Below are 25,488 nucleotides of genomic sequence, written 5' to 3' on the forward strand. Positions count from 1 at the left end.
CCGCACTCCCGCACACGCCGTGGCGCTGCGGGCAGCTCCGCTCCGCTCCGCCCGCTCTCTCCCGCGGCGCCGCCTTCCCGCGGGCTCCGCGCTCCCCGCCGCTCTTCCCGGGGCCGCTGCCGGCCTTTCACGGGCCACTCGGCCGGCGACACCGGCTGCAAGGGCAGCACCAGCCGGAGGGGCTCCGGGGCGGGGTCGGTGTGGTTTCGGGGTGCCCTGTGCCCGGGCAGCAGCAACACCCGACCCGTTCCTGCTGCCGGGTTTCAGGAGCTGCGGCAGCGCCGGGTGCCCCCGCGACGGCGGCTCGTCCCGCCCCGGTCTGCGCCGGGCAGTGCGGGGGGACCAGGGCTCGGCAGCGCCGCACTCCCCGCCCGCTCTGCTCCCGGCCCGCCTCGGCCTCCGCCCAGTCCCCTCCGCCGCCGCAGAGCTCAGCCCCGGGACGCATCTGGCGGCGGAGAAGAGGAGGCGGAGGGGAGGAGGCGCCGCGGCTGGAGCAGAGAGCGGAGGCTGGCGGTGGGGCAGCGAGGCGCGTGCGGTGGAGCAGCGGGATGCGGCGGTGCCGGGGCGCAGGGCTGGCGGGGCTGGCCGCGCTGCTCCTGGGTGCGTAGCGCTGTCCGCGGTGGATGGGGAACGGGGCAGAGCCTGGGGTAGCCCCCGCAGGTCCCTCCAGGCTGCCGTCCCCTCTGGCTTCTTCTCAGACCTCTGCCCCCGAACCATCCTCCTGTCCATCCCTCCCTCTGCTACCATCCCACATTCCCTCAGAAAACTCGCTTCTCTATTCTTTGTCCAACCCTCCCTGTTTCCTTCCTTTCCTCTCTGTTTTGCCATATAACTCATGCAGTCATTTTTTTCTCCATTGCTACTTTCTTTCTTTCTTTCTTTTATCCTCCTTTTTTTTCTTCAGTAATGCCACCCTTCCGCCTATCATTCATGCATTCATCTCTCCACAAACTATTAACGGACACTTGCATTAATGCACATGTTGACATCCTCTGGAAATTCTTTTCCTCATCATCTCTGTATGTTCCTGACTGCTTCTGCTGGGAAAGAGCAGGCAAGGCTGGGTAGGAAGCTGTTTTTGAGGGTTTTTTCTTCTTTTTCTCCTCAGCAGTGGCTGCGGCAAGAGCCCAGGTGCAGCAGGACCCATTGGCAGAGACAACCGAGGGTACCAGCATCAGCATCAACTGCTCACACGCCAACATACAGACAAACGAGGTCATCCACTGGTACCGTCAGCTCCCCGGAGGAGGCCCCACATTCCTCGTGAGCGGTCATAAAGAGTCCAAAGAGCTGCGGGACCCGCCGGGGCGGCTGTCGGTGGCGGCAGACCGCCGGTCCAGCGCCCTGTGGCTCGCCCGGCCCCGGCGTGGGGACTCGGCGGTGTATTACTGCGCCCTGGGAGACACGGGGAGAGGAGCCGGGGCTGCGGCCGGGCAAGAACGGCAGCGGGCGGGGCCGGGCGTCTGTGTCGGGGGACAGCCGCGGACGCGCCCGCCAGGGGGCGCTGCTGCCTCGTCTGCCGGGGCCGCCGCGCCCCACCCCGCCCCGCCCGGCCCCGGGCCCCGGGCCGGTTCCCCCGCCCGCCCAGCACCGCCACCGGCACTGGCTCCGGCATCAACGCTGGTACCGTCACTGGCATCACCCGGTGCCCCTTGGAGTCTACGCGTGCGCTCAGCACCTCTTCTCATTGACGCCTGCTGCTGTGGCTCTGTGCTCCTGAAGGCAGCAAAGAGACACGCTTGGTCAGCGCTACATAGGGGGAACTGAGACGGGCTGTGCAAGGCAGAGAGGGGAGTAGGGTGTTTCCCACAAGGCTTTCTTGCTTCCCCAGAAAGGGCTCAGAGTGTTCTGGGTAACGCGGCATCCTCTGGCTTCTGTGTGTAAAATCCTGCCGGCATTCTCTCAGAGATGCGTCACAGATGGCACAGATTCCCAGGGTTTTTTTTCCCTTCTCAAGGACATGTACCAAGATCTCCAGCCAAGGCTGTTATTACCACTAACAGGCTCCTTGGACATTCGAAGTAAGCAATTAAGAATGGGGCGATGAAGAAACCAATGCACCCAGGAATTACCACAGATAGAATGAGTTGCAACCAGCATCAGCCCTTAAACACAAAGATCCGTTCCAACAAACCAGAAATGTTTGTCAGAGCTTTGCCAAGTTCTCTTCACTGTGGTCTACCACCTGCTCCTCAGCCCTGGCAGGGCCAGACTTTCACCTGGGGTAAAGTGGTTACCTTGTCTTGCAGCAGCAATTGATTTTATTCCTCTGACACCAGCAGACACAAAGGATTTACCCCAGCACACCTTTGGTTCCTCCCTCTTGCCTCGATAGCTGATTCCCTCTGGACATGACGACGCTGTTCCAAACAGGGCAGTACGTTGCCCCAAAGGTAACACAAATGTAGTCAGGCAGGGGGGCATATGGCATTCCCAGGTGGCATATGGCCTGTTTGTCTTCTCCATGTGCCTCCTAACTGTGGTGGGAATAGCCTCATGCTTGTCACTGTGGGGAGTGAGCAGCCCCTGAGGGTCCTGAAGTAGTTCTTCCTTGGCAGGCTTTCCTTCTTGGAGACCCTGATGGAGACAGGCAAGAGAGTTTCCTTGTGCCCGGCACAGTTATTTTTCTGCTTCTTCTTCCTGGGCATGACTGAGCTCCTGACCCTCTCAGCCATGTCCCTTGATCATTATTTCACCATAGGCAAACTCCTCTGTAAAAAAAGGTATCATGATGAAGAAACTCTACTTCCTGCCAGCACTGGGAGCATGGGCAGCAGGCTTTGTGGTCATCTTCTCCCAGGTGGCTCTGTCGCTGCGGTGTCCTTTCTACACCAAGACGGTTCTTGACCATTTCTATTGTGATGCTGGGCCATCATGAGCGCGGCCTGTTGGAATTGGGTTGACCTTGGCTGGCTGCCAGGTGCCACCAATCCATTCTATCACTCCCCCTCCATCAACAGGACAGGGGGAGAGAAGACAGTGAAAGTCTTGTGGGTCAAGATGAGGACAGGGAGATCACACAGCAATTACCAGCACAGGCAAAACAGGCACAACTTGGGAAAATTAATTCAATTTATTGCCAATCAAATCAGAGTAGGATAATGAGAAATAAGAACAAATCTAAAAACATCTTCCCCCCCACCCACCCCCCCTTCTTCCCAGTCTCGACTTCATTTCTGAATTCTCTGCCTTGTCCCCACAAGTGGTGCAGGGTGATGGGGAATGGCGGGTACAGTCACTTCATAGCACATTTTCTCTGCTACTCCTTTCTCCTCCTGCTCTTCCCTGCTACAGCATTGGGTCCCTCCCATGGGAGACAGGCCTTCACAAACTTCTCCAATGTGGCTCCTTCCCGTGGGTTGCAGTTCTTCATGAACTGCTCCAGCATGGGTCATTTCCATGGGCTGCAGTCCTTCAGGAAGAGACTGCTCCAGAGTGCGTCCCCCATGTGTCCACAGGTTCTGCCAGAAAACCTGCTCCAGCATGGGCTGCTCTCTGTGGGCCACAGGTACGGCAGGACCCTCTTCCAGTGTGAGCTCTCCCTGCGGTTACAGCTTCCTTCAGGGCACATCCACCTGCTTCGGCATGGGGTCCTCCATAGGCTGCAGGGTAGATATCTGCTCCACCGTGGACCTCCATGGGCTGCCTGGGGACAACCTGTGTCACCATGGTCTTCACCACGAGCTTCAGGGGAAGCTCTGCTCTGGTGCTTAGAGCACCTCCTCCCCCTCCTTCTTCACTGACCTTGGTGGCTGCACAGTTGTTTCGCTCACATATTCACACTCCTCTCTTGCAGCTGCAGTTGCACAAGTATGTTCCCCTTCTTAAATTTATTATAATAGAGGCACTACCACCGTCACTGATTGGCTCAGCTTTGGTCTGTGGTGGGTCTGTCTTAGAGCTGGCTGGAACTGGCTCTGTCCGATATGGGGGGGCAGCTTCGGGCATCTTCTCACAGAAACCACCCCTGCAGCCCCCTTGCTACCAAAAGCTTGCCCCATAAACCCAATGCATTCTCTCCCTCACCTCTGTGAATCACATATTTAAGAATTATCATTAATGAATACATTCATCATGCAATCTACAATGTTCATAAACTTCACTTACATCAAGAAGAATTCCTCACACCAAAATCAAAATAACACCTTCACAGGACTAACAAAGGTGGACAATTTACAGACACTCCACCCCTCAACACTTTACGGCAATAACAACGGCAGAAATCCCCCACAATTATTCCACTCTCTGCTCTCTAGCAATGTTCAGTCCATGTCCATTGTTTGCCGATGATACTAAACAAGGAGGAGCTGTGGACTCCCTCAAGGATAGAGAGAGGCCTTGCAAAAAGACCTGGCTTGACTAGAGAGCTGGGCAATCATGAACTGTATGAAATTTAACAAGAGCAAGAGCCGGATTCTCCACCTCAATGTAAGAAGGACATCAAACTATGACCCTGTGTCCAGAGGAGGGGGACCAAGATGGTGAAAGGCCTCAAGGGCAAGACTTGGAGGAGTGGCTGAGGTCACTTGGTTTGTTCAGCTTGGAGAAGAGAAGGCTGAGGGGTGACCTCCTTGCATCCTACAGCTTCCTCAAGGCGGGCAGCAGAGGGGGAGGAGCTGATCTCTTCTTTCTGGTGACCAGTGACAGTACAGAAGGAAATGGAATGAAGCTGCGTCAAGGGCGTTTCAGATTGAACTTTAGGAAAAGGTTCTTCACTGAGAGGGTGGTCGGTCACTGGAACAGGGTCCCCAGGGAAGCGGTCGTGGCACCAAGCCTGTCAGAGTTCAAGGAGCATCTGGAGGATGCTCTTAGGTCATGTGGTTTAGTAGTCCTGCGAGGAGCAGGGAGTTGGACTCAGTGATCCTTACGGGTCCCTTCCAACTTGATATATTCTATATATATATGGAAGCTCGTGAACACACAGACACATATGTTCTCCTCTGCACACACATATGCCCACACCCTGACACCACTCTCACTTAATTGCTCACCTGCATAATCGTGCATGTACATAAACACATGCACAGACACACACAGAATTGCACTTGTTCACACACACACTGGCAGACACTTGCCCTCACATGTGCATTTCCAAATGAACATTCAAATGCAAACACACAGCAACAAATACGCTCACAGGCACAGACAGCTGCATATGCACATGAGGAAGCACAGCCTCTCACCACACACTGTGAGAATCAGGACTCCATCAGCCAGCTCTCTGCCTCTTTGCCCCTGACAACTTGAGGCAAGTCCTTGAAAGCCCACTGCTAAGAAGGTAAATCAGGCACCAGCCATCCCTGTTGGATTTAATGACAGCAGAGGGCTTTTGGGCTTCTGTGGGTAGGACAGAAGTAGTTCAATCAACTGTGTTCTCATTACAGGAAAGAGAGAAATTGTGTAGTGGTCCAAGCTGCCAGGGTCTTGTTTGGACATTCAGCCTGTTCATATGCAAAGTGTGTGCATGAGAGACAAAGTCAAAACTAGAGAGAATCCCTATTGCTGCAGCTCCAGGGGTTCCCCACTTTAGAAGTCAAAGTAGTCCCAAAGTTTTACAAGCTCTGGCCCATCCCTGGTGATTGCCATAGAGAGGTTGTGGAAGTCTAGGACCAGTTCCAGCTTCAGTGCAGCAAGAGGTACTGCCCTGACACACTCACTTCACAACAGAGGGTTGTGTGTCTGGGGTGAGCCAGATGGCCTGCAGCTGCAAATGCTGAGCCTGGGACATCAGAAAGAAAGCTGGCCTGATGAAGTTGCCTTAAGAGAAATACCATCTCTTCAAAAGACAATCAAATATTAATTAGCAGGTGGCATCAGGAGATCACAGACTGCCTTAGCCAAGCTGTCTGCCTGTTAACATGACTCATTAGAGCTCATGGAGCTCCACTGCTGGAGATGTCTGTCTCCTCATCTGCTTTTAGCACTGGAGCAGTCTGCAGAGCTACAGGAATGGTGGCAGGAGGGTGTGCCCAGCACTGCGCAAACACCAGGAGGACAGGCCTTGTGCCCTGAGAGCCTCTCAGCAGGGCTGGCCTTTTCCAAGGGTCCTCACCTGGCCTGAAAGGCTCCGATTCAGACCTCCTGCTACTGTGACCTGCTACCTTTGGAAGGAATCAAGCTCCTAGCTGCACTCTGCAAGTGCACAGCTGGGCAAGATGGCACATGTCCACCCAGACCCCTGATCAGCAGCTCTCTTGGTACCAACCAGCCCTGTCTCCCCACACCTGGCAAGCTGCAGCCCAAAAGCAGAGCCAGGGAAAGGTGCTTTTGCAGTAACACCTTGAAAACAGGTGTGACTCCCGGGACTGTTCCCAGACACCAAGGACTGTCATCAAGAACCTGGGCTATCAGAGCAGGAGGGTAGCCTGGAGTCAGTGGGAGAGATGATCCCACTTTGCTCAGAACTCACCTGACGGCATCTAGAATGCTGTTTTGGGCTGTAATGCAACAAAAACCTTGACCAAGTGGTGTGAGTTCAGCGGAGGGTGGCCAGGATATTGAGGAGGCTGGAGCACTTCCTTGGGGGGGAAAGGCTGAGGGCCCAGGGCTTGCTGAGCGTGGTGAAGACGATGCTTTGGTGGGAGACCTAAAACAATCTTTGGAGTAGCTATGGTCATTAAACTGCACTGGGTCATTGCATCCAGCCCCAGATGGGCAGAGAAATTCAGAAAGCAAAGGATAACCCACCAGATGCATGACTGAGTATGCTCCAAGCAAGCCTATGTTAATGGTCACTGCACAGCCATCCCCAACAAGCGCCTCCCAGAACCACCCCTGAGCAACATCTCTCTCCCTGGGCATCTTGGGAGAGGGTCTGCAGGGGAAAGGATGAGACAGAAGAGCAGGCTGGGATGCAGCAGAACTTTAATGAGTCAAAAGAGGGAAATGAGGTTGATCCGAGTGGAGGCCCCAGAGCAGGAAGCACCAGGGGCAGACAGGATTCTGTGCCCCACAGCTGAGGCAGGGATTGTGCCAGGTGTTCATCTGCCTGCGCCACAGAGGGAGCGGGGCAAGCAGGTCCTCTCTTGGCTGGCTTTGTGAGGCTCACAGCCCAGAGGAGCACAAGACAAGAAGGACATGGGAGGGAAAGGAGAGAGTGGAAGAGGAGAAAGGCAGGCATGGGCCATGCTTTCAGATAGCCCAGGCTGGCCCCATCCTTTTGCAAGGGGTACTGGGGTTGCTCAGCCCCTCTGGAAGGAACAAGCTGATGCTCCGTCCCCAGTCCGGTAGGTACCATCTTGAGGGTGCCGGGGGACCTTCCCCAGGGCCCACCTTCCTGTGCTTTAATCTCCTAGCCAAAGAAGACCAAAGAGAGAAAATGTCCTCCTAGCCCTGCATCAGCAAAAGCCTCAACATGTGAGCAAGACCCATCAGCCAGGCACTGGACAAGATTCTCTGGTCAAGCACTTGAGTTGTTCCCCTGCATTTCATGTCTCTCCTCCAGCTCTGCAGACTCACCAGTGCTTGGCTGGGAGGAGTCCCTATGTCCCTGAGGTGCTGTGGGGTCTCTGCCCCACAGAAATCTGCTGGTGGCTGCATTTCTGTCTCGGCAGTACACATTTTCTGACTTTGCAACCAAAACACATTGGACTTTTGAAAGCTGATGCAGGGACATGAAAGCACTCTCATCGCACTAATATTCTGTGGTGGTAACCCTGCCTGGACCCATCCTCAGCTCCTTCCCACAGAACAACGTGGTGGGATCCTCCACCTCTGCTACTGTCGGCAGCATCCTCAGCTGTGGTGGAGCGTCCATCACCTGTGGGTGCTGTGACCTCTGTGGCATTTCTAGCTGCTACTGTGGCAGAAGGTGCCCCCCCTGCTAAAGCCACTGGTGACAGGCAAGACAAGGACCGCCTGGAACCCAGAAGCTCATGCTGGACTGAGGACAGAGCCCCTGGCCATTGATTTCAGAGAGGCTGAGCATCCAGTGCTGCCCTTCCAAAGGAGGGCTGCTGTGGCCCTCTGAAAACATGGCCAAGTCTAAATCCCTGGCCTTCCACTCTCTCCCATCTCTTTCTTGTCTTCTGTTCTTGTGGGCCATAAGACCCTCAAAGCCAACCTGGGGCATGTGCTGACCCCTCTCCCTCTGTGGGACAGGCAGATGGATGCCCTGTGGGGTCTCCACCGTGGGCAATGGGTACAGAGTTTCTGCATCTGCTGTTGCTCTCCCTGCACTGGCAGCCAGTCTCCTCTAGAAATGATCTCGTTTCCCACCTCAGAGTCATTAAAGTTTTCTACATCACAGCCTCTGCTTCCACATGTCCCTTCATCTGTATCATCTTTGCAATTCCTCATCTATTCCCTTGTCTTTCAGCCACCAGAAGGCATTATCTGCTTGTACCTCCCACCTCACCCTGGTCCCCATCCTCTATGGAGCTCTCATCTTCACGTAGCTGAAACTCATGGCTCGCTTATCCTTTGGACAGTGGAGTCCACCCCCAACACTCTCCTGACTCTTTTGCTGAATCCTTTCACTTATGCCATCAGAAACAAGGAGTTGAAAGCAGCTCTGAGGAGAATGGCAAGGCAGTGAAAGGCTGCTTCAGCCTAGAAAAGGTTCCTGACAGGTCAGAATACAAAGTCCAAACCTTGTGTTTGTGGAACTGCAGTACAGCTGCACTTTCAGTCTTCTCTCACAGAATCACAGAATCACTAAGGTTGGAAAAGTCCTCTAAGATCATCAAGTCCAACCATCAACTAATACCACCATGGCCACTAAACCATGTCCCACAATGCCTCGTCCACAAGTTCCTTGAACACCTCCAGCGATGGGGACTCCACCATTTCCCTGGGCAGCTTATTCCAGTGACTCACCACTCCCTCAGTAAAGAAATTTTTCCTAATATCCAGCCTAAACCTCCCCTGGCACAACTTGAGGCCATTTCCTCTCATTCTATCGCTCTCAAGACATTCTAATGAATTTTGACATACTAATTTTGACATACCAAATTTGACACACTAATTTTGACATGAGGAGAAGAAAAAAAAGGGAGCGAAACTTGCAATTTATATACTTTTCAAAACAGTGTATTGTGATCAGGCCTAGCATGGCTTTTCAGAAAAAACGAGATACTGTGTGGACAACGTCTTTTTTAATGTTGGTCTTGTTCTTAATTGACGTACGCCACAGTCAGGGAATAGTAAAGATGGCAACAGCATTTTAATTTGTTGTCTAGAAGGATTTTGTCATGACCCAGCACTTTGTCCCACAGAACCTGGCCTGGCGAGACGTGTCCCCCAGCACAGAGGAATGACCCTTTCCTCCATCCTGGTCCTATGGCGCTGGTGGTATGTGGGGTCTGTGTGAGGGCAAACCCCACACCACAGGGCCCCAGGGTCTGCAGATGTGGGAACACCCTGGCCTCTGTGTGGGGAGCAGTGGTGCTGCACAGAGCACAAGGGCCACTTCAGCCCCAGAGCTTGGGGAATGCTGAAGGAACTTGGTGCCTGGGGGAAGGTGCCCTATGGTTGGGCTGGTGCATGCCGTGTGCCCTTGAGAGACAGCTCACGGATCCTGCTGGGTGCAGAATCAAATCCCACTGTCACTGCTATGTCTCCACAGAGCTGGGGGCATCTGCTCTCAAACAGCACCTTTCTGGACCAGAGTTGGGTTCTGGCACTTGTGGGACCTTAGAGTTCCTGGGACTCAAGAAAGCTGCTCCATGCCTGGAGAAGACCAGGCAGCACAGAGCATCCATGTGCATTTGGGCACCAGTCACTGCCCCGGGCCTGTGTCACGGTTTAACCCCACGCCACAACTAAGCACCACACAGCCACACACTCACTCCCTGCTGGTGGGATGGGGCAGAGACTCAGAAGAGTAAAAGTGAGAAAAGTCGTGGGTTGAGACAAGGACATTTTAACATCCCCCCCCCTTCCTTCTTCTTCCCCCAGCTTTATAGGCTGAGCATGACATCATATGGTATGGAATATCCCTTTGGACATCTGGGGTCAGCTGTCCCAGCTGTATTCCCTCCCAATTTCTTGTGAAGCTCCAGCCTACTCACTGGTGGGGTGGGGTGAGAAGCAGAAAAGGCCCTGACGCTGTGTAAGCACTGCTCAGCAATAACAAAAATATCCCTGCTTTATCAGCACTATTTCCAGCACAAATTCAAAACATAGGCCCATAGTAGCTCTTATGAAGAAAATTAACTCTAGCCCAGCCAAAACCAGAACAGTCTGCCTTCACCCACGGGGGTGTTGCGTTCAAAGGGACAGGGGACTCTCGCGTGTGACCTGCTGTAGCTGATACCAATACTAACTAGTGAACACCTCAGCCCTCCACATGTTGGCAACTGTGGGCCATGCCCAAGACTATTTACTCATTACCAAATCCAGCCATCCTTTGGAAACATATTATTCTGAGCCTCCTTGCCCATCACAGCTCCACACAAAGCAAGAGGACCATTCTTCCCCAAGACCTTGTGGGACTGCTGACCTCCCCGGGGCCTCCAACACACCCACAGTTCCTCTCTGGAGGACAGCAGTTGTCAGGATTGTTGTTCCCATGATGTGCTCCAGGGCCAAGGGGATGTTTCTGAGCAGAGACACAGCAAGGCAAGGACTGCTGTCTATTGGCTGTGGAGTAACTAGGGTTGAATTCCTCAGCTTCAGGAGGCAGTCCCTGAACGAGGACTCGCTGCAGTATGTCCGACCTTCCAATGCCTCTAGGAGTGATGAAGTGTCCCCCTGTGTTGTTACTTAATTCCTCCTGCAAATCAATGGCTTTCTCCCTTGGCAGTCAGTGTGCAGATGGAAAGACCACCTAAGGGACACAGGCAGGGTTACAGCAATTTTTTAATGAGTCTAAAGAAGGAAATGAGGTCACTTCAAGTGAAGGCAGGAACAGCCAAGAATCTGTTCCCCTTTTCGTGTGGCAGAGTTCCCGAAGGGCATCTTTCGAACTGCCCCATGGAAGGAGGAAGGATAGCAGGTCACTCCAGGCTGGTTTCTGGGGTCCTCACAGCAGGCTTTGAGGGGAGCACAAGACAGTGAAGAAAAGAGAAAAAAAAAGGGAGAGTGGAAGACAGAAAAAGTAGACATTGGCCATATATTCAGAGAACCCACGCTAGCCCCTTCCAGTCTTACCCTTGTAGGACATGCCAGAGATGGTCAGCTGCTCTTAAAACAATGGCATGAAGTTTGATCCTCTGTCCAGCACCATGTTCTGAGTTCCAAGGGGTGCTTATCTGAGGCCATTGCCAGCATCTTTAGCAGGGGAGGCACCTCCTGCCGCAGTAGTGGCTGGTGATGCAGGAGAGGTCACAGCAGCCAGTGTTGATGGGCACTCCGTCACAGCTGAGGATCCTGCCAACAGCAGCAGAAGTGGAGGATCCTACAATGGTGTTCTGCGGGAAGGAGCTGAGGATAGGTCTGGGCAGGGTCACCACCACGTGAGAGGGCTGGATGGCGACGGTGGAGTTCTGGCACAGGGCTCATTGCAGCTGATGGCCCGCAGGGTCAGGCCGCAAGGCTGGCAGGTCTGGCAGGACTGGTACATCTGGCAGGGCTGGTACCAGTTGTAGCAGGACATATCTTGGGGCCCGAGGTGCACCTGGGAGAGAGGGCAGGGAGGAAGCATAACATGGGCATGCGTGAGGAGCGGCCTGTCACCACACCATGAGGGAGCCAAAGAACATGCAGTGCCAGGAGGTGGAGGCTGTGCAGAGATGTGTAAGGGCTTCTTGGCCTCAGCCTGCCAGGGCCTACAAAGAGCCACCAGTTCCTATGCAGCTACTACCTAGCCGCTGAGTCCAGAATCCACCTCAGTACAGTCCCAGCTTCCCTCCATGTCTAACGTTCTCCCCACTTCCCTCTCCCGTGACAAGCAGCCCCAAGATCTGGCATGGGACACAGCTTGTATCACATGAAAGAGCCACTGAAGTGAGACCTCCTTTTAGAGACAGCAGAGAAGGAGACAGGGCTTCAGACTGACCTGACTCCCAAGGAGAAGGAGGCAAGAGAAGTGGATGAGAGAGCGAGGAGCTGGGCTGGCTTTTATCATGGCCCTTTACTGCCTCAGGCTGCCAGAGGCATCCCTTGTGGAGGTGATTATTTTCTGACAAGCTCATCTTGAATGCAAAGCATCCCAGCTAATGCTATGGGCTGTGTTTTACCTTCTTGAATTACAACCTTCTCATTTCCTGCTTTATGCCAGGCACATTCCCCAGGGAAGGCATCTTTTGTGTGACGGGCCCAAACATTTCCAGTGCAAAACTCATCAGCGTGGGCAAAGGACTCATCTCACATGCTGCAAGAGTCCAGTAAAGGACTAAACAGCTGGCGTAGACAACACACACACATACACAAATCTCAATGTCTAGTCATCAGGAGTTAATTGAGAAGACTCAAGACACCCAAAGACAGGCTGTCCAGAGCCACCGAACAAGGGTTGGAGGGTCATCTTCTGAATGTCCTATGTCCAAGCATTCAGCGTGACTGAGGAAGATCGATCCGTGCTCAGTGGGAGTGGGAGATGCAGCTGATGAGAATGACGTGTCCAGCTTGAGCCCATTCACCCACACAAAAGCCCTTTCCCTGCTCGCTGCCTGTCCCTGAGTACCGTGGACATGGATATGGGCTTTAGCCATGGGATGGAGGTGTTTGTAGGCTCAGGTGGGACAGCCCGTGGGTTCACTTCTGATCACATGATGAAGCAAGCCATGCACATGTGACGAGGTATGCAGGCCCTGCTGTAAGCTTATACTAGCTGGGGAGTTCAGAGGCCACCATTGGTCAATTGCGGAATCAGTGTCTCCAGAAAGATGATTCACGCCATTTACCATGCATGTCTGCTTTGGGATGGGCTAAGTCCCATGTGTGAGCTGATGTTTCTTCATGGACTGTGGGAGGAGTCTGTAGAGTCTGTTAGAGTGCATGCAGAGGAGAGCCAGGAAAATGATCAGAGGGTTGGAACACCTCTCCTATGAAGAAAGGCTGAGAGAGGTGGGGTTGTTCAGCCTGGAGAGGAGAAGGCTCTGAGGAGGCCTTCTTGTGCCCTTTCAATACTTCAAAGGGGGCTTATAAGAAAGGCAGAGAAAGATGTTTTACCAGGGCCTGTAGCAACAGGTCAAGGGAGGATGGCTTTAAACTGAAAGAGGGTGGATTTAGAATAGACGTAAGGAAGAATTTTTTTCCGATGAGGGTGGTGAGAGACTGGAAGACATTGCCCAGAGAAGTTGTGGATGCCCCAGCCCTGGAAGTGTTCCAGGTGGGGTTACACAGGGCTTTGAGCAACATGATGTAGTGAGAGATGTCCCTGCCCATGGTAGGGGGATTGGACTAGATGGTCTTTCATGGTCACTTCCAACCGAAACCATTCTATGATTCTATGACACAATGACTCTATGCTTCTATGAATTTTGCTGGTAACAAAGAGGTTCTTTCCTCCAGGGCAGTGAGTTTGGGCTGAATGAGCCTCTACACGAGGATGTCTTTGGAATCTGAGTTGGTCCCACAGGCCTGGAAGGACATGTCCATCGAAGGGATCTTGATGCATTTCACTCACATCCCCTTAATTATGTGTATTTACTAAGAGTGAGATGCAAAGTATGGCACAGAAATCAGAAGAGGATCCCTCTCCCTCGAGACCTCATTTGAGCAGCGTGCATGGCAGGAGCAGGGTGCAGCAGCACTCAGCAGCTTTGGCCTCTGTCCCCCGAGGACCCTCTTGGAAGAGTGAGGAGTGCTGGTCAGGGGTGGAATGTGTTTGTCAAGGTGAGGCAAGAGTGTCTTTGCAAATGCCTGCTAAACTAGGAAGGAGGAGTTTAAAGTAGGGAGGGAGGGGGAGGTCTCCCATAGACTGAAGAGAAAGGAGAGCACAAGGAGTAGAAGAGGTATACATGGGGGACAGCATGGCAGGGGAGGATCTCACTCTTCCCCTGTGGTGCAGGTGGTAGTGTAATTATAAGTGTGCTACACACCTCCTGCTCAAGAAGAGGAGGCTGATGACACGTTCGTCAGGCAGCTGGGGAAAGCCTCACAGTCACAGGCCCCGGTACCCATGGGTCACTTTTACCACCAGAGTATCTGTTGCAGAACCAAAATGGCTGGGCACAAGCCCACCAGGACGTGTGTGGGGTGTATGGAAGAGAAAGTTTTGATGCAGGCAATCCATGAATGGACTAGGGGAGAGACTCTGTTAGCCCTGCTACTCACAAATGAGGAAGAACTGTTGGATGATGTAGCATTCAAGGGCAGCCTTGCCTGCAGTGACCAGGAGACTGCAGAGCTTAAGATCCTCAGAGGACTGACCAAGACAAACAGGATGAGCACTGCCCCGGTCTTCACAAGAACGCATCTTAGTCTCTTCAGGGACCTACCTGCTTGGCAGGATGCCATGGGAAACTGCCCTGGAACACAGAGAGTCCCAGGAGAGCTGTCTAACCTTCAAAGACATCCTCCTCAGAGCACAAGGATGGTCCTCTGCAATATGCAGAAAGGTGAGACAGGAAAAGCCAAAGCACAGCTGGAGTGGAAACTTGCAAGGGAGGTGAAGGGAATCAGGAAAGGTATCTGTAAGTCTATTGGCAGCAAAAGGAAGGCTAAGTAGATGTGGGGTCATTGCTTGGTGAGGAAGGGGACCTGGTGACAAATGGTAGGGAAAAGATTGATGCACTCAATACTTATTTCTCCTCAATTTTTACTGGTATGGCTTCTCCACAGGTCTACCACACCCCTGAGCCTCCCAGGAGACTCTAGGGGAATAAAGCAGCACCCACATGTTGTGCTTTAACCCCAGCTGGCAACTAAGCACCACACAGCCCCTCACTCACTCTCCCCTGGTGGGGTGGGGGAGAGAATCAGAAGAGTAAAAATGAGAAAAGTTGTGGGTTGAGATAAAGACATTTTAACAGGTAAAGCAAAAGCCGTGCACGCAAGCAAAGCAAAACAAGGAATTCATTCACTACTTCCCATCGTCAGGCAGGTGTTCAGCCATCGCCAGGAAAGCAGGGCTCCATCATCCGTGGTTACTTGGGAAGACAAATGCCATAACACCGAACGTCCCCACCCTCCTTCTTCTTCCCCCAGCTTTATATGCTGAGCATTGCATCTTATGGTATGGAATATCCTTTTCGCCACAGCTGTGTCCCCTCCCAACTTCTCATGTACCCCCAGCCTAGTCGCTGGTGGGGTGGTGTGGGAAGCAGAAAATGCCTTGACTCTGTGAAAGCACTGGTCAGCAATAATGAAAACATCCCTGCTTTATCAGCACTGTTTCCAGCACAAATCCAAAACACAGCCCCATACTAGCTACTATGAAGAAAATTAACTCTAGCCCAGCCAGAACCAGCACACCACAGCAGTAGAAGAAAGAGCTAAGGAGCTCTTACTACTATTTGGACAGACACAAGTTTATGGGATCACTTGGGATGCATCCAAGGGTGTTCAGGGAGCTGACTGGACAGTCTCTACTCAGTCCCTGGAAGGAAGATAGAGCAAATACTCTCAGAAGCCATTCCTAAACTCATGAAAGGCAGGAAGGGGGTTGGGAGCAGCTCACGTGAGCTTACTGAGGACAAATCATGCCTCACCAACCTCACTGCTTTCTATGAGGAGGTGACTGGCACTGTGGGGAAGGGGAGTGGCACTGGCTGTGGTATACCTTGATTTTAGCAAGACCTTTGACATAACCCTCATGGGTGCACACACATGCACACCTATACGCACACAGAGATAAGCACACTCACAGGCATGCACACGCACAGATATGTGTGCGCACACAGTCTCACACACGTGTGCTTGTACGCAGCCAAACAGTAACACATATGTGTGCACTTGTAAAGTGGTGTGTGCCCACACGTTTCCAAAGGAGCCCATGTGCCGACACAGGCACCGCCATCCCCCCATGCCAACATGTACGCACAGATATTCAAACAACACAGATGCTTACACTTATGCATGCTCCTGCACGCGTGTTTTTGCTTACAGATACATGTGCGCTCTCACGTACAGAGATGGACACACATAAAAGCACATACCAGCACACACCTATGCCCACACACTTACATATATGCAGACCAATGTCACTCCCATCCATGCTCACCTGCATGAAAGCACATAAGAGTAAGAGCGGTGTAAAGAACAGGCAGTGCTCTGTCTGGTGACCCTTTCAAGGTCACTTCCTATGTAGGTGAAGACACAGGTGCCATGGAAACAGGTCACAGCAGTGAAAGGGGAAGCACAGGTTGAGACAGCTCTGTGCTTGCCTTCTGCACAGCAGAGCCAAAGGATTGCTCTTGCTCTGTGCCTCTAAGAAATGAAGATGAAGAGGAAGCAGCCGAGGGGCACACCACCAACACTGAAGGTGATCACAGTGTTGTTGGCAGAAGTGCCAGGACAAGCCATTTCCAGGAGGGCTGGCAGAACACTGAAGAAGTGGCAGATGTGCCTGGGCCCAAAGTAACCCGAATGACGGGTGATTATTGTTTGCAGAGCAGGAGGCAGGGAACCAGACAGCCACCTTCCTGCCAGCAGCCAGATGCACACAGCCTGATGCATGATGGCCCCCATAGCACAGAGGGTGGCAGATAGCCAAGCAGTGGCCGTAGGACATGGCATTGTAGAGGGAGCATTCACTGCTCAGCAGCTGAGAGGAGTCCAGCTGGGCCATGCAGCTGTGGAAAAACATGGGCATGCCTCCTGGCCTGGGGAAGCCCTCCAGCGTCTTTGGAAAGAAGACACTGGAGAAGAGAGACTGAAGTTTTTGGCCTTCAGTCGTTCTGAGATATGCTTCATGAGCCATATTTCCCTCTTGGGGGAGGACATCGGTGTGGGGATTTACATTCTTCCACTTGTACATTATTGTCTGGATTTTCATGCAGGAAATAGGATATGAGACTATAGTGGCTGCCAAGAGACATTTCCACCAATTAGAATGGCTGAGACTTACATGTAACAGAATCTTCTCCCCCCACAATGGCAGCCAATTCCTGAGCACAAACTCTCTGGGGAGGTCAAAGAAGCAGCCAACTTTCTCCTGTGGGAGGGACCTCACCCTGGAGCAGAGGAAGAGCATGAGGAGGAAGGAGTGGCAGAGACAACACGTGATGAGCTGACCGCAACTCCCATTTGCCATCTTCTGCATTGTTTGGGAACAGGAAGTAGAAGATTTACGAGTAAAGTTGAGCAGGGGAAGAAGGGAGGGGTGGGGGGAAGTGTTTTTAGTTTGTTTTATTTTTCACTATCCTACTCTGTTACAGTTAATTGGCAATATATGAAATTATTTTCCCCAAGTCAAGTCTGTTTTGCCCATGACAGTAATTCTGTCCTGGTTTTGTCTGGGATGGAGTTAATTTTCTTCCTAGTAGCTGGTATAGTACTGTGTTTTGGATTTAGGACGAGAATAATGTTGATAACACACTGATGTTTTAGTTGTTGCTGGGCAGTGCTTACACTAAGTCAAGGACTTTTCAGCTTCTCTCACTGCCCTGCCAGGTGCACAAGAAGCTGGGAGGGGACACAGACAGGACAGCTAACCCTAAGTGGGCGAAGGGATATTCCATCCCATATGACATCATGCTGAACAAAAAAACGGGGGTGGGGCCACTGCTTGGGAACTGGCTGGGCATCGGTCAGCAGATGGTGAGGAATTGTATTCTGCATCACCTTTTCTGTATATCCTTTTATCATTATTATTATTACTTTCTTCCTTTTCTGTCCTATTAAACTGTTTTTATCTCAACCCATGAGTTTTACTTTTTCTCTGATTCTCTCCCCGATCCTATTGGAGGGGAGTAAGCGAGCAGCTATGTGGTGCTTAATTGCTGGCTGGGGTTAAACCGCAACAAATGGGTAAGTAATCTCCCTGTCCTTATCTTGACCCATGAGCTTTTCACCATATTTTTCTCCCCTCTTCTTGTTGATGGAGGGGGAGTGACAGAGCAGCTTGGTGAGCACCTGGCAGCCAGCCAAGGTCAACCCACTGCAGACAGATAAAGCAAAGAGAGCAAGCATAGAACAGCAGTGATATTATGGCTGGATGTAGCAGAGAAGTCCTGTCCCCCTTGTCCCATGCCCCATAAAACAGTGGTGGTGCAGAGTTCGCTAAACAGTCCAGTTCCTTGCCTGTTACGGAAGACAAGGAGGAGCTTTGGTGTGGCTGGAGGGCAGGGGCATCCAACACTTCATGCTTGTTGCTGCATGGCATGCAGTGAGGGGAAGCAGTCATGTGAGGCTCCACATAATAGTTTTGCATGAGATAAAACAAAGGAATGATTTTGATGGACAACTTGGAAGTGGGGCTGTCTCCTCTAGTACCCTGAATACAGCCATTAGCTCTGCATGCTGACTGCTGTCCCCACCCACTTTGCTGAGCTGGATGAAATGCTGCAGCTTCTCTCCACCTCCCTCCCTTAACACATCTGGCTGATCTAGGTCTGTGAACTAGGCGCAATGTGGCTGCTCGGGCCTGGGATGTTTGTGTAGTGGGGTTTTCTGAGCCCAGGCAGTGCTTAACAGCTCCAGGTGAGGGTTGGTCATGTCTGTCAATCCTATTTGGGCTGTTTTCTCCTGCACTGATTTGGTGGGGACATGGCTTTGCCTGCATGGAAACATACCATTCCCATTTTGCAATGCTGAGTTGTTGTGCTTTCTAGGGACTCATTTCCCAGCTGTGCTCTCTTGTAGTGTCCGTGACATTCCCCTGTTCCTCCTCAACATGCTGCTGGGTAGATGCAGTCAGCAGGTTGTTGCCAGCGTAAGGGGACAGCTCACAGCTTGGGGACAGGCTGCACTCCTCCCCGTGCTGGGCCACAGTCCCCTGGGAAGGCAGGGGGCTGTGCCCGTACCCCTGAGGCAGCACAGCAAACGCACACCAGCGGCCTCTGGCTGCTCTGGCAGGGTGACGCTACGGGGAGCAACCACAGCCCCATGGGGACATCTGTGCCCAAAAGCCAGCAACTTACAGTCTTACACCAGGACCCAGCCCCATTCTTTACAGGCCAAACAGGGTTCCTGAAAGGCAGATGTGTCTGCTGGACAGCCCTGGCTTCTAAAAATGTTTTACTAGATGGATAGCTGTCAGCATGCCCAGGGGCAGCCAGTCCTGCTCTGAGGCTACAGTCCTGGAGGGAGGGGCCAGCACAATGAGGGGGGCACAGACCTCCCCACTGAGAGCTAAGCAGATGCGGAAGGAATATTTTCCCCCACTGGGGATATTAAAAGTCTTTCCTGCTAATGGATCATCGCCTGTGATATATATCGGGGCACTCTCGGAGCCCAACCCAAGCTGTAAGCAGTGGGTTCCCTCCTAGCTGCAAAGTCAGACTGAGACAATTCTTCCACCCCTCCCTCACCCCGATTGTGTTAACATTCATCACTTTATTCTTAGGGTGATGGGGCAGATTTCCATGAGTTAAGATTACTTCCGCTGCAGTATCCAGCAAAGCCATAACCTGTTCCTTATTATGCTGGCTCCACAGTGTTACAAGCAGAACATAAGGAAAAAAACAATAAGCAGTTCATTCCTGCCCATGCCTGTCCCTGTCCCCATGCTGAAGAGGGAACGTCCCTTCCCTGGGCTTGTTTGCAGGGAAGGGGGAATGCCACCCCATGCACTCCCTGCCCCGTCACCCCACCCCGCCATTTGCTACCCAGACCCCTTTGAGCTGCTGCACCTGCATCTTACGTGAGGCCATTGCTTCAACTCCAGACATCTCCATGTCCACTTCAAGCATGTTAGTAACAACCAAACAAAGCAAAAGTTTTCCTTGCATTTTCCTTGCTCTATCCCATGTTTCTTGAAACAAGTTAATACTTCAAGTAGGCTGGGAAATTCAGCTAATTCCTCCTCACTTTCCCAATTCACCAGGTAATCCACCTCGGCCAAGTGCCTTGGGACGGCCCCCCATGGCTGTGTGAGGGGCCAGCCAGGCTTTTGGTCTATCTCTTCTTCATTATCCTTCCCCTACAAAGGCATTTCCCACTGGGACCTGCCAAATACTCCAAAGGTTTCGCACTGGGAGCTGCTGGTTTGTTTTGATTCCTGTAGTAAAGGCACTCAGACTCTGTTAAGTATTCTTAAAACGCCATTTCTTAGGCTAAGACAATGAAGGAAGAGAAGGCAGTGTAGGTGGTCCTATATCCTTCAGATGCTAGGAGCCCTAAGCTCAGGCAAGAACACCTAAGTAGTGTAATCACTGGCACCGAGCAGGAGCTGCCTACAGCCGCATTGGTTACAATCGGCCAGCTGAGTTTGGCCTCTGGCCAAGGGGTTTGCGCAGCACAACACAGGCCTGAAGGCATAGCTCTGCATGTGGCACAGCAGAGGAGAGGCCAGGGCCTCTTCAGGTTATCTGTCACATGGATCACTAACTCCTTGATATACAGTGGTCTTTAGGTGAGGGTGATGGCACCCTGCCAGTAGTTTCCTTCATGTGAACAAATACCAGCTCTTGAACCTGCTCAGAGCAGCTTTCACATCCTTGTTTCTTAGGGTGTAAATCAAGGGATTCAGTAGAGGAGTAAGAACAATGTGAAGAACAGCCACTGCTCTGCCTAGTGACCTTTTTGAGGGGGCTCCCATGTAGGTGGAAACACATGAGCCATAGAAACAGCAGTGAAATGGGAAGCATGGGTTGAGACAGCTCAATGCTTGCCTTCTGCACAGTGGATTTAAATCACCATGAAAAACAAACACCATCTGGAAACAATGCCCTTTAGTTTGAAGTATAAAATCAGCATGGATTGATGAGGGTTATTGATAGAATGACTAGGGAAAAGAGATTTCAGACATGCAACTGAAACACCCTTATAAAGCTTTTGGCCTTCAGTCATTCTGAGATATGCTTCATGAGCCATAGTGCCCTCTTGATGGTGGACATGGGTGTGGGGATTTCCATCCTTTCACTTGTACACTTTTGTCGAGACATCTGAATTTTCATGCAGGAAATAGGCTATGAGACTGTAGTAGCTGCCAAGACATTCCACCAATCAGAAGGGATGAGATTTACATGTAAAAGACGCCTCCCCCTAGAATGGCAGCCAATTCCTGAGCATAAATTCTCTGGTGGGACCAAGGAAGCAGTCAAGGGCTCTGTACCCGTCTGCAGCTCTCTTGGGAAGTGCACCCAGCACACTTGTCCTTGCTGATCTTCACGTTCTCCTGCATGCTCCGTACCAGAGCAATTTGCTCTCCCTCAGAAATAAACCATTTCACTGTCCCCATTTATATGCTGACTGCCCTCAGCTCCCACATGCTTAGCTCCAACTTCCAGCTTCAATGCATTCAGCAGCACGGGTGACTTTTCCCGGCTACTCCAGCCCCCGCATGCCGGCCATGACCCCCAGATTGCATGGTGGAGAGGAGAGGAAGGTGGAGTAGCAGCTATGGGCCATCCCAAGGGCTGTTCCCTGCTTTACCACTCCTGCCATTCTGCAAAGCAAATCATCTTCTGGAGCCCCACACAAACCCTTTGCGACCCCCGAAAAGCACCAGCCCTGGCAAGAGGAGTACCCTTCCTCAAGAGCTCATGGGGCTGCTGACCCCTTTGGACCTCCTGCCTTTCTTGGCATTTGTGGGCAGAGACACAGCAGGGCACGACCTGATGGTCACTTGAAGCAAAGCAGCCAGGGACGCCTTCTTCATCTCCAAGGGATGGTTTCCAAAAGAGGAGCCACTGCAGGCTGTCCCAACCTCCCATTCCTCTGTGAATGGAGAAAGTGCCTTCACCCCCTTCCACCTCCGAGCAACACCTTTCTCCTTTGGCACCTTGGGGCCTGTTCACAGAGGGAAGGACCACGTGGAGGCCAGGACTGAATGCAGCAGAACTTTAATGAGTCAAAAGTGGGAAACAAAGTCATTCCGAGTGGAGGACAGCAGTACAGGGAGCCCCAAGGGAAGCCAGGATTCTGCAGTCGTTGGCCGCGGAGAAGTTCCTGCATGATGTTTGTCTCCTTTCCCCATAGAGTGAGAGGAGACAGATGGTCCCCACCAGGCTGGCCTTGGGAGAACCTTGATCTAAAGGGGAACCAAAGGAAACAAAGGGAAAGAACAGCAAAGCCATTCAGCTATACTGAAAACACATCCACAATCTCAATCCTCTGCCCAGCATGGTGTTCCCGGTTCCTCGAGGTGACTCCCTGTGTCTTTCATAGCATTTTTATCAGAGGAGGCACCTTCTGCCACCATAGCATCTGGAAATGCCAGAGAGGTCTCAGCAGCCAGAGGTGATGGGGATTCCGTCACAGCTGAGGATGCTGCCAACAGCAGCGGAGGTGGAGGATCCCACAACGGTGTTCTGTGGGAAGGAGCTGAGGATGGGTCTGGGCAGGGTCACCACCACGGGAGAGGGCTGGATGATGATGGTGGATTTCTGGCACTGCCTGACACAGGGCTCATTGCAGCTGTTGGCCAGCGGGGTCAGACCGCAGGGCTGGCATGGCAGGCGCTGGTTGTAGCAGGATATGCCTTGGAGCTGGAGGTGCACCTGGCAGAGAGGGCAGGGAGGAAACAGAGCACAAGGGTGGGTGAGGAGCCGCCTGGTTACACTATCACAAAGAAGCCAAGGCCACTGCTGAATGGGGAGCTGGAAGCTGTGCCAGAAGCAACATGGTCTTCATCGCCCTATGAAGAGCAACCTGGCACGGGGAGGACCTTTCCTAGTTCAAAAAAGCAAAAGCCCCCTCAGCCATGTCCCAGCACCTCTCTAAGCAGACCTTCCCCTGCTTCCCTCTGTCATGACAAGAAGATCCATAGCGCAGGACAGGACAGAACAGTATCAACTGAGATGTCCATCAAGGAGAGATCTCACGTTGGAAGAGGAGACGGGGCTTCCGACTCACCTGGTTCCCAAGGACAAGGAGGCAAGAGAAGGGGATGAGAGAGCAGGGACTTGGGCTGGGCTTTTATACCTGCCCTTCATTGCCACAAGACTAGAGGCACCCTTTGCAGTGGCAACAGTTTGCTGACAAGCCCATCTTGAATGTCAACTATCGCAGCTCATTATATGGGCTGTGCTTTGGTTTCCAACACTGCTGCCTTTTCATTTCTACATTTCTGCCATGTCCGTTCCCCAGTTGAGTTTTCTTCTGAGCTCTGGGATGAAAGGCCCCAGGATGTCTAGTGCAGGAATGCAGCGGTGCTGGCAGAAGATTCAGCTCAAGTGCTGGACAGGTTCAGAGCAGGCAAGTGACATTAGCCTGGGTCTCTCTGGTGGGACTGTTTGAAGTGCTGTTCTCAAGAAGAAGCTCCAGCAATCCTCAGCTGGACTCCATGGGCTCTCGTGCATGAGGATGTGCCATGTCCTTGTCTTTCCTTCCCTCCTCAGCTCACCCCAATGGTCACTTGTTGGTTTGCCTTCCCAGGTGCATGTGTTGTACTCCTAGGTTTTGATCTCATCCTGCCTAACATTGCCCAGTCCCCAGGGGTCTTCAGCAAAATCCATGGTCCTTTGCGTTCCTATGTGTGTCTTTCCCTTGTGTGTATTTGTGAGCAGCCGGGTTTGTGTGAATGCATGTGGGAGCAAAAATTTCTGTATAATTCCATGCTGGTATGCATGAACCTATGTATATGTGTCCTTGTGTTTTACCATCACGAGGGCATGGGCTGCTCATGGCAGGGACACTGTCCACGGCTCTCTCCATGAGCATGACAGAGCATCAGATTCCCAGATTCAGAAGGAGTCTGAGTGCAGCTGAGTGGTGATGGCACCAGCGTGCTAGAGATCTGTCCAGGGAAGAGGCAGTGAAATGCAGCCCCTGTCTCCTGAGCCCTCCTTCTCCTGCCCCTCCAAAGCTCATGCTCTGCTGCTGCTGGTTCCAGGCCACAACAAGGATGGTTTCACTCCAGTTTGAATGCTTAGTTTAATTCACTGTAACAATATTGGGAGTGCCTCAGCATGGCCGGCAGTCCACTCTCCCTGCCTCTCCAGGCCAGAACACAGCTGCTCTCTCCAGTGCTACAGAGTTCAAAAGGATGGGGTTTGCTTTATGGGGAAGCAGAAAGGCTGAGGAATCCTGCTGACCATGTGCTGGCCATCCCTGAGGGGATCTGTTTCCAGTGCAGTGTTGGTGGTGTCTCATGTCCAAGCCAATGCCAAATGTACTTGTGCATCAACCTGATGCTGTGTCAGGCAGGGGCTGAGACCTCAGATCAAACAGGTGCTGAATGAAAGGAACATGAAGCCTGATGTTGTTATGCTGTGAGGGGAAGGACAGACCCTGTGGCTTGCATAGGGAAAGCCAAAGAAATGATGACTGCTTTGGTGTTGAGCCCCCAGATCCATCATGTCCCACACTGGAAGCTCAGTCTGAGCGCCCAGCTACTGTGCCTGGGAGGGAAGGGACATTGGATTTGAGGCCACACCATCCAAAGCCTGATGCTGTCCACAAGGTTGTCCAGAAGAGACACTCTTTCCAACAAGGGGTGCCCATGGTGTGTAAAGTTCCTGAGCCCATCTCCCCTCCTGAATGTCTGTCTACCTGAGCTCAGATCCATCTTGGAGGCAGTGCAATCCAGGCCTTGCCACCTTCCGTTTAGTGACCTCAGTGAGACCAGTGCCAGGGAACTCTTCTGGGAGAGCTCAGCCAGGGCTGATTCCCTCTCCATGGACCTGTTTCTGAGATGAAGCTGTAGTGTATCTGAGGGCAAATGTGGTCGATTATAAATGACGTAACAGGCTTTGTGGAGAAGGGAAGCGCAGGGGGTGTAGAACAGAATAGAATAGCATAGAATAGCATAAAATAGCATAGAATAGAATAGACTATAGTAGGAAGGGACATAGAATGATCGTCTAGTCCAAGTGCCTGACCACTTCAGGGCTCACCAAAGTTAAAGCATGTTATTAAGGGCACTGTCTAAATGCCTCTTAAACACTGACAGGCTTGGGGCATCAACGACCTCTAGGAAGACTGTTCCAGAGTTTGAACCCCAATGTGTGTACCTAGAGTATAGTAAGACCTTTGACTGCCTCTCTCAGACTTCCTTTATGACCACATTGGTAACGAATGGGTTCAGTAAGAGGATGATAAGGTGAGTGGAAAATTGGCTGGACTAACAGGCTCAAAGAGTTGTGACCAGTGGTGCAAAGCCCGGCTGGCAGACACTTACTAGTAGGGTCTCCCAGGGATGAGCAGTAGGACCAATCGTCTTCAATGTTTTCCTGAACACCACAAGTAGTGGGAAGGATGGCACTTCCTGCAAGTTTGGGAATGACACCCAACCACAGGGAATATGCTGTACAGGGATCTCGGTTAGCCAAATTGTTCCCAGCAGGTCCAGGAACTACCTGTTCAAAGGAAACAGAGGTCGAGGCCCTGCAGCTGTCCCGGCTGCAGCTGGCGCTGTGCAGGCTTATTCTTCCTGGAGGACGGGGAGAGTCCACTTGCCAGGAGACAATCTTCTGCCCGTGCAGAGCCACCGAGCACTCTCAGCCCGGGCGAGAGACCGCGAGTGGCGCCGGCACAGGGCTCAGCCCCGGGGCGGAGCTGGCGTCGGAGGAGAGGAGAGGAGGCGGCGGAGAGGAGGTGCCGCGGCTGGAGCAGTGA

The 25,488-nt window shown here is 52.4% G+C and overlaps 1 protein-coding gene across 1 annotated transcript; it reads left to right on the forward strand.

The window, feature by feature from the left end:
- Positions 1–548: 548 nt before the first annotated feature.
- On the forward strand, positions 549–25,488 carry LOC132319414 (uncharacterized). Its single transcript, XM_059830219.1, has 6 exons — positions 549–600; positions 1,112–1,397; positions 7,473–7,494; positions 8,491–8,570; positions 24,824–24,973; positions 25,356–25,488. Exons 1-6 carry the CDS (start codon positions 549–551, stop codon positions 25,486–25,488), a joined length of 723 nt encoding a protein of 240 aa, XP_059686202.1.

The sequence above is a fragment of the Gavia stellata genome, chromosome 28, assembly GCF_030936135.1.
Source record: "Gavia stellata isolate bGavSte3 chromosome 28, bGavSte3.hap2, whole genome shotgun sequence".
NCBI lineage: Eukaryota > Metazoa > Chordata > Aves > Gaviiformes > Gaviidae > Gavia > Gavia stellata.